This window comes from Parus major, chromosome 9, assembly GCF_001522545.3.
Source record: "Parus major isolate Abel chromosome 9, Parus_major1.1, whole genome shotgun sequence".
Taxonomy (NCBI): domain Eukaryota; kingdom Metazoa; phylum Chordata; class Aves; order Passeriformes; family Paridae; genus Parus; species Parus major.
Window position 1 is genome coordinate 3,054,586 of NC_031778.1, and position 13,813 is coordinate 3,068,398.

The following is a 13,813-nucleotide window of genomic DNA, read 5'->3' on the forward strand; positions in this document are numbered from 1 at the left end:
ATTTTTAAGTACTGTAAATATGAATTAAAGGCTTCTCAAAAAGTATGCTCTGCTTTCTGCATGACTGATGAGCTCTCTGAGTTTCTTCAGTACACTCACAATAAAGGACACAATATCATTAACAGCAGCATTAACTACCCAGATGTTCTAAATGCAGACCATACTCAATAAATAAGCAAAATACAGTTCGTATTCTATCCATCTGTATTCCTAATGAATTTTCTATATGAAACATCATTTAAGAAAATTCGGTGCAAAGGAAATATCTAGATAGTATTTCTCTTTACAAGAGACAATCACAAAAATTGTCATGCTGGTTTGTTCTTAAGCACATCTGAAAGACAATGAGGAACCTCTCCAAGAGGAATTCCAATTAAAAGTAGTTAAACTGTGAAAAGCACTAAATGAGCTCTTTAAACACCACCATCAATGTCCTTGTTAGAGGCACAGACTTCAAACCAGGTCCCCAGGTGACAGCAGGTGGATATGGCTGCTTAACTGACCACAGATCAATTAGCAATCCACAAAAATAACCCACAGTAAGCATGGTTAAAACTGTGAACAGTAAATTGTGTTTGCAAGTGTGAAGTGTGTTTGGAAGTTTAAATCACTTATCAAAGTATATACAGATTATTTTATATTTCTTTCTTCTAGTCACTGCTTATAAACATAAGTATTCTCTATATAGCGTGACTCCCTTGACACCATGATGCTGGAAAGCCCTAACCTGTGCTGTTCTCTTTTTTTGAGGAGTATTTTTTTCTGACAACATTCATCTGCTAACACATGTCTGCTGAAACTGTAACATTCACTGTAAGTGCTCTTTCACTCATCTTCTGCCTCAGTTTTGCTTGGAAGAAGCTGCCTTCCTACTCCATTAATTCAGTACATAAAGCAAGTCCAATACTTCTAAAAATACTTTACCTAGTATATTCCTCTTGCAGCTGACCTGGGTCTGGAGGGAAAAACTTTACAGCCAGACGAAGCATTGTAGTCTTTGGTCCTAGAAGAAAACTTGGTCATTTCACAAAAAAAAACTGTGCTCTTCACAAACACATGAATATCCTGTTTGCCAACAGGCAGAGAAGTAAGACAGAAATTCTAGCCAGATTTCAAATCCCAGCTAACCACAGCAGGCTCTGGTGGAGATTGTTCATGTCAACTGAGACAAAGCAGCTGTAATTTAGAGGAACTTGGATACCATTGACAAGGTGAGTCTTGTGAAAAAGAGTGGAATCTGGAAAAAATGTGAAATCCGTAACACACCAAAGCAGCTACTTGGATCCATAAAAGACCATCAGAGGTGACTGAGGGACAGGGTCTCAGTAGGGAGACACATCCCACAGGCTCCCAACACCCACCTCCACCACCAGGACTGATGCCAGCAGACCTGGCTGGCTCCCATAGAGATAAAAGGGTGTTTACAGCCTGCTCCCAGCATGCCTGGTAATACCCATTTCCTCCCACTTTCAACACTATTCTTGTACATCTCAACAACAGACAGAAAACTAATTTAACTTTCAAAATTAAAGAGAACCCTTGGTCACTATTTGGAACAGTTCACAATGCTCTAAATTAACAGTTCCAGCGTCACAACTCAGCCTGTGGAATCACAATCCCTGTTTCACCTGGATTTCTGAAGGAATTACTACAGGGTGCAACAGTCTCTCCCCATGCCAGGACTCGGCACCACTGTTTTTCCATTGGTTTTCCTGCCTGAAAGCAAATGAGGCCAAGTATTCTAGAGGCAGGCAAAGCATTGGCCAGCCTGTGCTTACAGGAGCCTGCTGAGCATCCACCTGATGTCCACAGGCACCCTCTGGACCACAGACAGGCAGTGCCCCCTGGGACTCCCCATGCCACTGCTGTTTCAAAGTAAACACAGACAAATTGTAAATAAATCAAACTTGTTAGAGCACAAGCAGCCTGCTTTAATTTATTTTAAGCACCAAGATTTCATAAAGCTTAACAAAGTCAAATTTAACCCCATCAGCCCCAAAGTACACTGATTTCTTCTTTCTGTAATACCTGATTCCCGCAGGCCAAACATTCCTTCACTCATCCTCTCATTTGCTAATGAGAGAATAACAAACTTTGCTGTTTGACAAGTAGCTGGGAGAACTCACAGACTATAACAGCTGTGACAAAAGCAGCTCCAGTTCCAAAATTACCAAAGCTTTGGTGAGCAAAAAAAGAAAACAACTAAAATCCACATCCTAATTACAGTGTAGTATCTAGAAATGAAAGGAGGCTGGAAATAACACTCTGTAATAACAAAGAAAGCCCACATTTGGCAATGACTAAGGATTCTACAGTTCTAGAGACAGAACAAGTGAGGAAAAGAAATAGTTTTAATGATTCCAGTTAAAAGACCAAAACTTTACATCAAATTTTTGAAAATATCCTGAGCCTCTGGAAGACCTTCACAAGGTTAAGAACAGTCCTGCACATTACTGATGCCAATCAAGTGGAAGTATTAATGTGAGAGCAATGTTGGAAGTGTTTTAAGCATCACTTACATCAAATGATAATAAATATAAAAAAATTAAAACCATAATACTGCATATTTGCTTCTGTAGCACAATCTTCCTTTTTGTTTGGCCAGTCTAGACTTTCCTCTGTGAACAAGTTCCACTCAAATGATGAAAAGGAACACTTGCCCACTCTTAACCAAGATGCAGAATTTACTTTAAGCAGCCAAGTCTGAGCAAAAGCAAGAAACAAAAAGGATTTGAGGAAAAATCACCCAGACAGGAATGGCAAATACAACACTGTTCTATATAAAGTGGTAGCACCTCAGAGAAGGTGCCCAAATGTCAAACTGACACTGTGTGCCTGTTAGGAGGCTGAAAATTTGGATCCAAACTCCTTCCCATCTGGAGTGGTTCAGTAGTAAAACTGATTGCATTCATTTGAAATTAATTTAAAAACTCCAAACCTTATCACACAAGACAAAGTTCAATGGGTGTCACAAAACTCAAACTAACTGGGAGTAAAACAATAACTTTTATTTTTAGAGAGGACATAAAAGACTCAGAAGTGCCTTTCTGCAGGTAGCAATCACCAGCAACATCAGCCAACAAGTTTGAATAAGATCACCTTGAAGCCCATAACATCTGTGTTTCCCTGCCACTGGACTAAAAGTTAGTAGTTTAACTTCAAAATCATTACATTCTACAGAAAAAAAAACCAAACCAACCAAACAAAAACCCTAATATATAGAAAATAGGACATTTCAGTCAATTTGAGATTGATTTCAGAACATGAACATTTGCCAGACAATTGACTGGTATCCTTTACAGACTAATATTAATTAAAAAAATAAGTAAATCTTTCAGTTTCACTGGCAACACAACATGGGTGGTAGACTGTAAAGCAGTCATAAATCTTAGTACGTCCCCATGCTTTTACAACAGTATTTGTATCATCAGGGAACTGTGGTCTTTTTGTGGTCTAAATTCCACAATTTATCTAGTGCAGGAGAGGATACAGAAGGAGTAACCAAGCAGCACTGCAGATCTATGATCCACTGCATCTTTAATTCCTTCTAGCCAGGAGCATATAAAAAGACAGCACTCCCAGCATCTTTTTGGCAGGGGAAAATAGAGTAAAAATATTCTGTACTCTCCTAAGGGAGCTTTATTTTATAGATGATTTGGCTCTTCTGCTTAAAGAACAATGTGGAAAAAAAGTCAAAAATCATGACCTTAAAGTTAGAAAATTAGAATTGATGACTTCACATTTTCTGGCAATCAATTTTAGATAGAAGAGTAGCTAAAAGCTACTTCCCATTACTCATTTTCAACATATTTCAATCAAGATTTGGAAAGGAGTAGGAATCCACCACATCCTCCTGATCTTGTTCTTCCACAAAGCCTCTACAATCAAAACCACAAAACAAACAAATTGCTTAACTGTGTTCTACAGAGAAAAAACAAAAAGTTGGATGTAATCTTTCAACATCTGAAGAACCAACCAGCATCCTGCATTCTTCAACTAATTTGGGCCTTTAAAGTGCCTGCCACATTAACAATTTTTAAGTGGTATAAAGAAAACACAGCATCACTATTGCAGGATCCTCCTGGCCAGGCAGCACAACCACACTTCACAGCCAAGGCAGAGGCTCTGACACTGCAGCCACCACGCAGGTGGGAGATCCCCACCTCTGCTCTTCCACGAAAGATGCTCCTGAGCATGTGGAAAGAGCTGACATGGGAATCAGCCAAAATGTTCCTTTTTCTTCTCATGGTATGACAACACAACTCCCAAAAGCTAACACAACAAGTGTTATATTTCACTTCAACGTAACACCAGCTGACCCAACCTATCCAGATATTTATCAGAAAGAGCCCTACCCACAGGAAGTTTCCATTCCACCCACCACATACTACCTATTAAAATGTCAGGTTAGCATGCCCCAGCAGGAACCACTCTCATCCCTGCCATGTGTATTTTACAGGGAAGCATAACCAGTAAATCAAGTAGTAATTGTGAAAGAAACCCACATAAAGAAGATGCAAATTAAGGAAAACTTCCTTTTTTAAAACTACTTACTCCGTACTTGTTTAATAACAGGTTTCATAGGTTCCAGCCAAATCTGAAATTGAAGAGAAAAAAATTACAAACTTACATTCTTATTTAATATGAAAACATCAAAAGTAAATTCAAATTAAACAGTAATTTATGAGTAGCATTTCTTCCTCAATGCAGTAACTCCTTTGCTTTACAGGAAGTGTATTCATCTGCTTGAATTGACATTTCTCATGCATCAATAGAAAAGCCATTGATCTGTGCTTAAAGCTCATCTGGACAGAAGAACAGTCAAGTTAGCAAAAGCAGAGCCCCAGTGCCAAGAGGGCAGGAGTCATGCCAAAACTCACAGTCTGACAGGACCCAGGCTGCAGAATTACGGAAAGTCTGCAGAACATGAAAAGATCCAACATTTTTTTCCCTTCCATGCTATTTCTGTCACTCTTATCTACCTACTTAAGGGTTTTTACTCAATATTAACTTCCCACCATTTTTTCTCTTTTGACAATCATATTTCAAAAGAAAGACTATTGATCTAGTAAAAAGAGCATCTATAAAGATAATGCAAAATATTCTGGAAGCTCAACCTTTTATTTTCTCCACTCTTCCAAACAGAAAATTGTTACAAGACAATTATGTTTGGTCCTTACAAGTTACTGCTCTGTTTGTGAGACAGCTAAGGATTTTAAGAGCCTTATTAGCTGCAGAAACAGTTTGGGCATCATGCACAAGAAACAAAACAAGCTTTAGTCTATTTCCTCAGCTTGAGAGCAGCATGGATTATTGCCATTAGCATTCCCTATGTTCTCAGTCATATTCTCTGCATGCGAGTCCTAAAACTATAAAAAGTAATTTTGAAATAAGTTGAAAAAACCAAAACAAAACAAAATAAAAGGAAAGTTTGGAGAACATTCTCTAGTTTAGAAGTCACACTGTCCTCCTTGCAAGGATAAGTGACTAGGAGGCTTAAAGGTGTCAGCATTGATCTAGATCAATGATTTAAAAAGCTTGCAGGCCTGTGTGCCTGCTGAGGTTTGTGTTGATTAGAAAAAGGTTTGTAATGTCTCTTCAGGAAAATTAATTGAAGACTGAATTAACTCAGGATAAATATGAACACTACCAAAATTACACACCATAATCTGATTTTAGAAGTGCTCTGCAGAGTACACTTTGAGTTCATGTTTCTCCTTTCAAAGTAAAGTAGGATTTTATTTCTGTCCCTGCAAGTGGTAACATCAGCAGCTATTTAACTGCTTTTTACAATTTCTGAGATTTAACAAGAAGCAGGATCTGATTCCTCCCTTCTGCTTTAACAACTCTCCTCATTCTGGTGAGTGAAACAGATTTACAAGAATCCAAGAGATAATCCCACAGGAGACTACAGGAAACTGCAGCAGACTGAGAAATTTTTGTCACTCAAGGAACTGCATTCACCGAACCTTTTTATTAGAACAGATTTGTCAGGGAACTGTACGCACCCAATATGACTGGATATTCTGGAACTCAATTCCAAAGTAATCTGATTCAATCAAATTCAGATGCTTGTAAACTTCCGTCAGTAACGTCTGGCCATAACATTTTGACTAAGGAAGTAATAAAAATAAGTTACAGTGAGATTAATAAGAATAAACAAGAATAAGTTTACAGCAAAAACAAACGGCATCCTTATAAACTGGAGAAAAATATCACAAAGATCTTTCACATTGTTCTTGTCACTGTAACACAAATATCCAACATACAGACAAAACTCCATAAAAAATCCTTCTGAGAACCAGAGTAACTGAAGTTGCAAGGGGCCACTGGAGGTCATCTACATCCAGTCTCCTGCTCACAGCAGGGTCAGCAGAGAGCTGAGGACAGCAGCTGCAGGCTATTTGCGGATCCTTCAATAAACCCACACATTTGTTTGTGTAGCTGAATGCTGTGGCCTGCCTCAGCTGCAGCACACAGAGCAGGAGCTGCCAAATCCCTGCTCCACACAGACCCCTCACTTCTTCCCACAGCAGGAACCCCAGGGCCACACACAGCCTTTGCATCAACCAGGCTGGAAATGCCTGTGGACCCAACCAAACCTCCTCTCACACCACGCTTGCTGGGGAATCCCTTCAATGAATCTCTCCCTCAAGAAACTCACTCACTAACTCTTTCTGAGAGACAAGTTAGGGGCAAAGCCACAAACATCAGCAGAAAGCAGCAACAGCAATACAGAAGAGAACAGGAAACTTCCACAACGCACCCCTAGATGCTGAATGTGAGAAATCAGGCAGGTAGCATAGCATCTATGTGAAACCAAGTCACATAACTTTCTCACACTGGCCTGAGAAATTGTGAGGATGTCCTTGGAGAAGGAAAACAACCTTTGCAGGTGTTGGTTGTCTCCTTGTTGTTTCCTTGCAAGAAGCAGTCCAGGGGTGCTGTTCCTAACTGTCCAGTGATGGTGATGTGTTGGTTTGATGGTCAATGAAAGCTTTATCTTTTCAGACCTTCTCAGAACTGTCTATAAAAGAGGATCTGGAAGAATAAAACTGGGTCTCTTTGCAACTAAGCTTGAGAGTCTGTGTCATCACTATCACTGCTCCTAATACAATGTGACACACACCCAAACCAGCGACACTTGGGGCTGCTGGTTCAATCACCCAGATTGCTCTCAAGCATCTCTCACTGTGTGAGGCACCAGGAGAAAAACAGCATTTATGAACCTACACATCAATCCATCTGCATCACACAGGAAAGAATCCAAAAGGCTGGCACAGCCCATTCCAGCAACACGCAAAACCTAGCAGGGTGCAGTGGGAGGCTGTGTGGCCACCAAGCTCCACCTTGGGCCATGAAGCAGTCCCCCAGCTGTGGTGACAGGGTGTGGCAGCATTCTGCTTGGCCAGGTTATCCAGCAGAACACACTGGCAGCATTGGTGCCACCAGGGTTTTGTCTATTTGGAACAGTTCAGTGATGAAAGACTCTATGACTTTCCCATCAAAGCAGGCACAGCGTTCTGTAATGACTCTATACACTCAGTATAGTACCATCTATAAAAGTATTAGGCATTATAAGAAATTATCACAGAATCATTGCTTGGTTTGGGTAGGAAGAGACTTTAAAACTCATCCTGTTCCACCCCCTGCCATGGGCAGTGACACCTTCCACTATCCCAGGTTGCTCCAAGCCTTGTCCAACCTGGCCATGGACACTTCCAGGGATCCAGAGGCAACCACAGCTTCTCTGAGCACCCTGTGCCAGGGCCTCACCTCCCACACAGGGAAGAATTTCTTCCCAATATTTAATCTAAATCTACCCTTCTTCGGTTTAAAGCCAAATTAGTGATAGAATTAGAATAATTTAATACAATGAAAATTAAAATATCTGAGAGCAAGAATGTGCTATTTTAAGCTTAAAAGATAAAAAAATAAGGTGAACATTGGGGAAATAGTTTCACATGACTGAGATGCATAAAAAATTCAAAAGTAATTGCCTTATAGGAAAAATATATAAACTGTCGCTGTTTTTAGAATTGTACAAATGCCTCTGCTTTAAAAAATTCCCAAAATTTCATAGAGAAAAGGTCTGACAGCCCTGCAGCACTGGAAATCAGAAATAGCTTTGGTATCTGCTATGGTGTGAGCAAAGCTGACTGAATCCAACCCTGTAACCTCAGAGAAAAGCACAGAAGTGGGGACAGAGAACGACACAAGATGGGTTTGTACCTCTCACTCAGGCTTTCCCCAGCCATGGTACCTGTAAGAGCAACTACAGCTTCAGACAGGTGAATTCATCTAGTGCAAACAGAAGTAGTTCAAAAAGTTTCTTGGTATCACACTGGCTCAGGCCACTAATGCTGAAACCCCCAAATACAACTGCAGGTCAGGAGAAATGATCCAGTTCTCAGTGACTGCAGATGGTACAGAGATGCCAGGCTGAGTGCTGACATGGTACATGAACATGAACTCATCTCTTTTCTGAACAAGTCTTGTAATGTCCAAATAAGAATTTTCTTGGTAAGAATACAGTTAAACTTCTTTGGCCAAAATCTGTGCTTGCAGAAGACTCTGTGGGTATGGTTCTGGTTTTAAATTATGACAATGAAATAAGGAATTACACAGGTAATGGCAAGCCACATCTCCAGTAAATTACATTCCTTCTCTTCTGTCTCCTGCACATTTCCCATGCTGGTTACAGACTCTGCCATAGGTGACACAAACGCCTGGAGAAATTGGAGCATTTTGGAAATTAAATTTTTCAATTCCAATTGAAGCACATTTCTTGCTATGGACTTGTGCATAAATCTTCAAATAGTAACAGAAGAAAATATCCTCAAATATAGTAGGAGCATTATTTTTTAAGGTCCATACCCACACATCTGTTACTGTACACCTCCTTTTCCAAAAACCCACAGATCTAAGAAGGAAACACTTTTCAGCCAGCAATGTTTGTGGGGAGGTAGCAATACCCTGACCAACCTCATGTGCAGAAAATGGGACATGAATCTTGCCCTTTCACGGACAGATCTATAAACCTTTAGAAGCCTCTGAACAGAACCTGTGCTGTGACCCAGATCCCTGAGTTCTCATTCATGAAACAAGAAGCGATTCTGGTTCCAACCACCTTCTTTTAGAAATGATGCACTTGGATTAACTCATGAAAGATGCCTGATAACTATCAGGTATGTTTTACAGCCCAAACTGTGTGCTGCACTGATCAAAGAATCTGTGTGCAGGGATAGTTCCATACAGGCATTAAAATTATCCCAACTGGATTGTAATAAGCTTTCTTCCATTTAAACTGAGCCACATCTCTTGGCTCCATCACATTCCGTGCCTGAAGATAATCTAGCTGCTTCATTCCTCCCAAAAAAAGAGGCTGTATGGCACAGATCCCAGGCACTTCTCTCCTTCCAGTCTCAAGTCCACACTCCTCCAAGAGAATCTGGAGATGAAGAAATTTAGATGGTTAAAGCTGGAAGTACTTGGCAACCGATTAAATTATAAAGGTGCCATCCAAATGTTTAAAGTGTAAAGGAATTTTGCTTTGGCTACCGACTGTAATTTTGGGTGTCATTTACAATGAAAAGCAAAGAAAAACCCCAGTTTAAGCTCAGTATCATTTTGCATTCTTCAAAAGATAAATATCACATTTTGAAAGAACAGTATTAATTATATTTTAAAATAAAAATGGGGTTCAAAAGCTTGAGACAGAACATAGTCTTTTATTATTATGCCTCAAATTCTTTGGAAAAATTCCTCCTAGAACTATTTGGTTCCTCAAGTTGTTTATTACATTTATAACCATCCTTTTCAAAGAGATTAGCATTTTGAAGTAGACAGAAATAAAAGTAACATAGTGGGCAATTCCATGTCATTGTTTAATTTGCATAAAAGCAGCACAAAGCAAAATATTTGAAGTAATTTCTAAATTACTATAATTTTGACATCAGGGCAAGTAGCTGCATGAATGCATTTCATAAAGGTCCTGCTTTCAATACAAATTCACAACATGGCATACTTTGCATTCCAAACCTCTCAATTACTCTTTATTTTCTGCCAAGACAATGACTACTGATATTATGGAATTATTCCACATTTTAAAAAAAGGAAGAAAAAATAGGGTAAAAATACTAAATAGGCTGATAACAACAGCTTTCCTTGTCAACCCTGCTCCACCTGTACTGTAGATAATTTTAACAAGTCATCATTAGGAGACTGTTCAGTAGAATAGATTTATTTCAAATTGATTTCTAGTGAGATCAAGCTTTAAAATTTCCCTCAAGAGCTGTGCAAGAAGAATAAACATATTTAATATTAGGAATGCTTAAGACAGATGAAAGAAATAGAAATAATTTTTTAAAAAGTAGTAACAGCAATTACTTTTGTTTTATAGAACCATATAATCACAGGATGGTTTGGGTAGGAAGGGACCTTAAAATTCATATCATTCCACCCCCTGCCAGGGGCAGGGACACCTTCCACTATCCCAGGCTGCTCCAAGCCCCATCCAACCTGGTGTCTGGAACACTTCCAGGGATGGGGCAGCCACAGTTTCTCTGGGCAACTGTGCCAGGGCCTCACCTCTCTCACAGGGAAGAATTTTTCCCCACTAACCCATCTAACCCTGCCCTCTGGCAGTGTGCAGCAGTTCCCCCTTGTGCTGTCACTCCATCCCTTGTCCACAGTCCCTCTCCTGGAGCCCCTTAAGGCACTGGAAGGGCTCTAAGGTCTCCCTAGACCCTCTCCAGGTGAGCACCCCCAGTTCTCCCAGCCTGGCTCCAGAGTAGAAGGGCTCCAGCCCTTGGAGCAGCTCTATGGCCTCCTCCAGACTCACTCCAGCAGGTCCTTGTCTTCCTGATGGGGTCTCACTAGAGCAGAGCAGAGGGGGAGAATCAAGCCATGTGTTATTTGCTATTTTCTCAAATATCACTCCCTACATGGCAGATTCCCCCTCTGCAATAATGTCAGAGCTTAGGAAGAGAGAAAAACAAACTCATAGTCTAGGATTTTCAGTAGACCATAGCTCAGTATTATCAAAATCAACACCTCCTCTCTATCTCCCAAACTTGTCTTCCAGAACATCTTAACTTTCTGCTTCCACATATTTTAATTTAAAAACAAAAAAAACCTCAGTATTTTCATAAGGAGTAGTATTTTCATCTTCCAAAACTGGCAAGCTGCCCTTGCTCCAGCTTTCCAAAAAAGAAATCCACTTTTGGCAGCAGATAAGCTGGAAGGGAAAATCAGACCAAAAGTCAAGAGTTTGGAAAAAAAAGCATTATAAAGCTGATGTATAGAATGGAAATGGAAACTCTTGTGCAGCCACTGGACCCAAGCACCAGCACCTTGGATTTTTGTGTCATAAAAATCTGTGACTGTCAGGAGATCAAGTTCTCTAGTTAATAGTGGATGTGCATGAGGCAGAAGTTTAGATTTGACATCATCACTCACAAGCAGCCAACGCAGAGGCAACATGGAGCACCCTGTGAATGGTCAAGGCAAACTAAACTGATTTAGATAAAGGCCACTTCAACACAGATTTTTATTGTTTTTTCTGCTTCTGGGCAATTTAGAAGTCTTCCTAATAAAAAAGTGATTTTTCATTTTTTTGAAAATTAAAAAAATATAGACAATTTGCAACTAAACATAGACTTGTTATTTCCTTTCTTAATCAGAAATTTGCAAACATTTTGGTGAGTTTATAGCTCTGTTTATCTCCAACCCTTTTGTAATCTGTTAGATCTCTGTCCAAATGAAGCATGAGACAGAAAAAACACCCTCAAAACTCCCTGTTAATAATCATCATTAATGCCACACATAAACAAAACTGCATTTCTGAATACAGGGTGGACATTAGAATCTTTAATAGAAAGACAGAAATAATCTAAGATGGCAAGGACTAGCAGTCATTAACTTTGTGCTTTCATGGCTGAAACAAGATGACCTTACAGTTCCATATCTAGTACTCAATCTGCAGACTGGAAAAGCAAGAAACAACTGCCTTCTTTAAAGTACTTTACTAGTTTTCTAAATTTTGATTGCAACTAGTAACTCCAATGAAAATACTCCCCACAAAAACAAGGACCAGGTAACAACTCTGTTTCCATGTGCCCAGCCAAATTGTTTAAATACTATTTTATTTCGATCACCTGAACATTTAACATAATTTAACATTTAACAATAACTTCAAGCTTCAAATCTTCTGTTAACTCCTTGTGAAGAAAATGGTATTTTAAATACATTTATTTTATCCACCCTTCTATACTGACAGGTTCCAACTCGGGTTACTTTACTAAAACCACATCAAGAATAGTCTGCAGAGCATTTAACAACTTATAGAGCACAGGATGCAGCTTCATTATCACAAAATGTGCACTTTCTTGAAGGTTCTTCATTTTTAATAATAAGTTGTTATTATGTTACAGAAAGAAGAATTATTGTGTTACAGTATTTCCACACAGCCTTGAAATACTATTTACTCAACTATGGAAGCTGCAAATCCAAATAAAAGTTCCAATTTAAGTTCCATTATTACACTCCATACTGAAGTTTAATACATTTTTTGTTTAGGAAAAAAAAAATACAATTCTGAGACTCCCTCCCTGTGATTTTTTTTTTTTCCCCTAAGATTTCAGTGGTTGCTTTTGATGTGGGTTTGTTGGTGTTTTTTTAGCAGAATCCACAGCCAGACAAATTATTCTAGAAATGGAAGCCTCTGGCTCATTTAATTAGTGCTAGCTTTAAAATTACAATCATTTAAAGGATCATTTAAGGCAGTGTCAAAGCACATCACTGCCAATGAACCAGCTCTACCCAACAAACAAGCTTTTCCAGAGCAGCTGGACGTGCTGTGCCTGAAAGTAGGAAAACAACAATTGGTTGACATAGGAAAGCATTCCCAAAAGGGAGGGAATTACACAAAAGAGATTGGAAAATGTAGAAAATCTCTTAGGTAGAGAGAAAAAATGGTCCTAAGTTTTTAAAAATGGTGCTGTGCTGAAATACTGGGAATATTTGGAATAAAACTGCTGTAGGTTACTTGGGGAAGAAAGAAATTGCATAAATTAACACTGTGGGCCACATCCTTGGACAGAGTTTCACAGGTACTGCTGGATGATGGGACCAGAGTTCCTCCTTGTTAATATTGGTGACAACAGTGGCAGTATCACAGAGAGAAGCTGCTTAGCTGATCCCAAATTCAGGTTCTTAACAGAAAATCCAAGTACCTCCACTGTTGACACAAGCTATTAAAGAGAAGGAACTGGAAGTCGGGAGACTGATCTGAGTTTTTTCCCCCTTGAACTTCATTACTTGCACAAACCCCTGAACCTTTCTATAGCCATTCCCTCATACAGGCCTGGCCACTCCACACACTCAGGCTGTCAGTGGTTCTGGCACCTTGCACAGCTTCATTTCATAAAACTCTACTTTTTTAAGTCATTTTAAACACAGAAAGTACTTTGTTTTCCTCTGTTCATAGAACAAAAAAGCAACACCTCACTAAAATTACAAGTCTTTCTCCATTTATTATGCTTTTGCCTCAAAACCATCATCCATGCCCACATTCACCAGATTTGATCTGGGCTTTCATAGAATCACAGAATGGTTTAGATTGGAAGTGACTTGAAAGACCATATCACTACACCACCTGCCAGGGGCAGGGACACCTTCCACTATCCCAGGTTGCTCCAAGCCCCATCCAACCTGGCCTGGAACACTTCCAAGAATGGGGCAGCCACAGTTTCTCTGGGCAGTCTGTGCCAGGGCCTGCCCTCCCTCACAGGGAACAATTTCTTCCCAATAT

The 13,813-nt window shown here is 39.6% G+C and overlaps 1 protein-coding gene across 6 annotated transcripts in view; it reads right to left on the bottom strand.

Annotated features, from left to right (window-relative positions):
- Nucleotides 1-13,813, bottom strand: part of FARP2 (FERM, ARH/RhoGEF and pleckstrin domain protein 2) — a 72,335-nt gene that overhangs the window by 46,972 nt on the left and 11,550 nt on the right. For all 6 annotated transcript variants that reach the window (XM_015637792.2, XM_015637791.2, XM_033516782.1 and 3 more), the window contains exons 3-5: nucleotides 6,009-6,113; nucleotides 4,555-4,597; nucleotides 925-1,003 (exon numbers count right to left, since the gene is read on the bottom strand). In XM_015637792.2, the coding sequence (XP_015493278.1) occupies nucleotides 925-1,003; nucleotides 4,555-4,597; nucleotides 6,009-6,113 (227 nt within the window). The remainder of the gene's footprint in view (nucleotides 1-924; nucleotides 1,004-4,554; nucleotides 4,598-6,008; nucleotides 6,114-13,813) is intronic.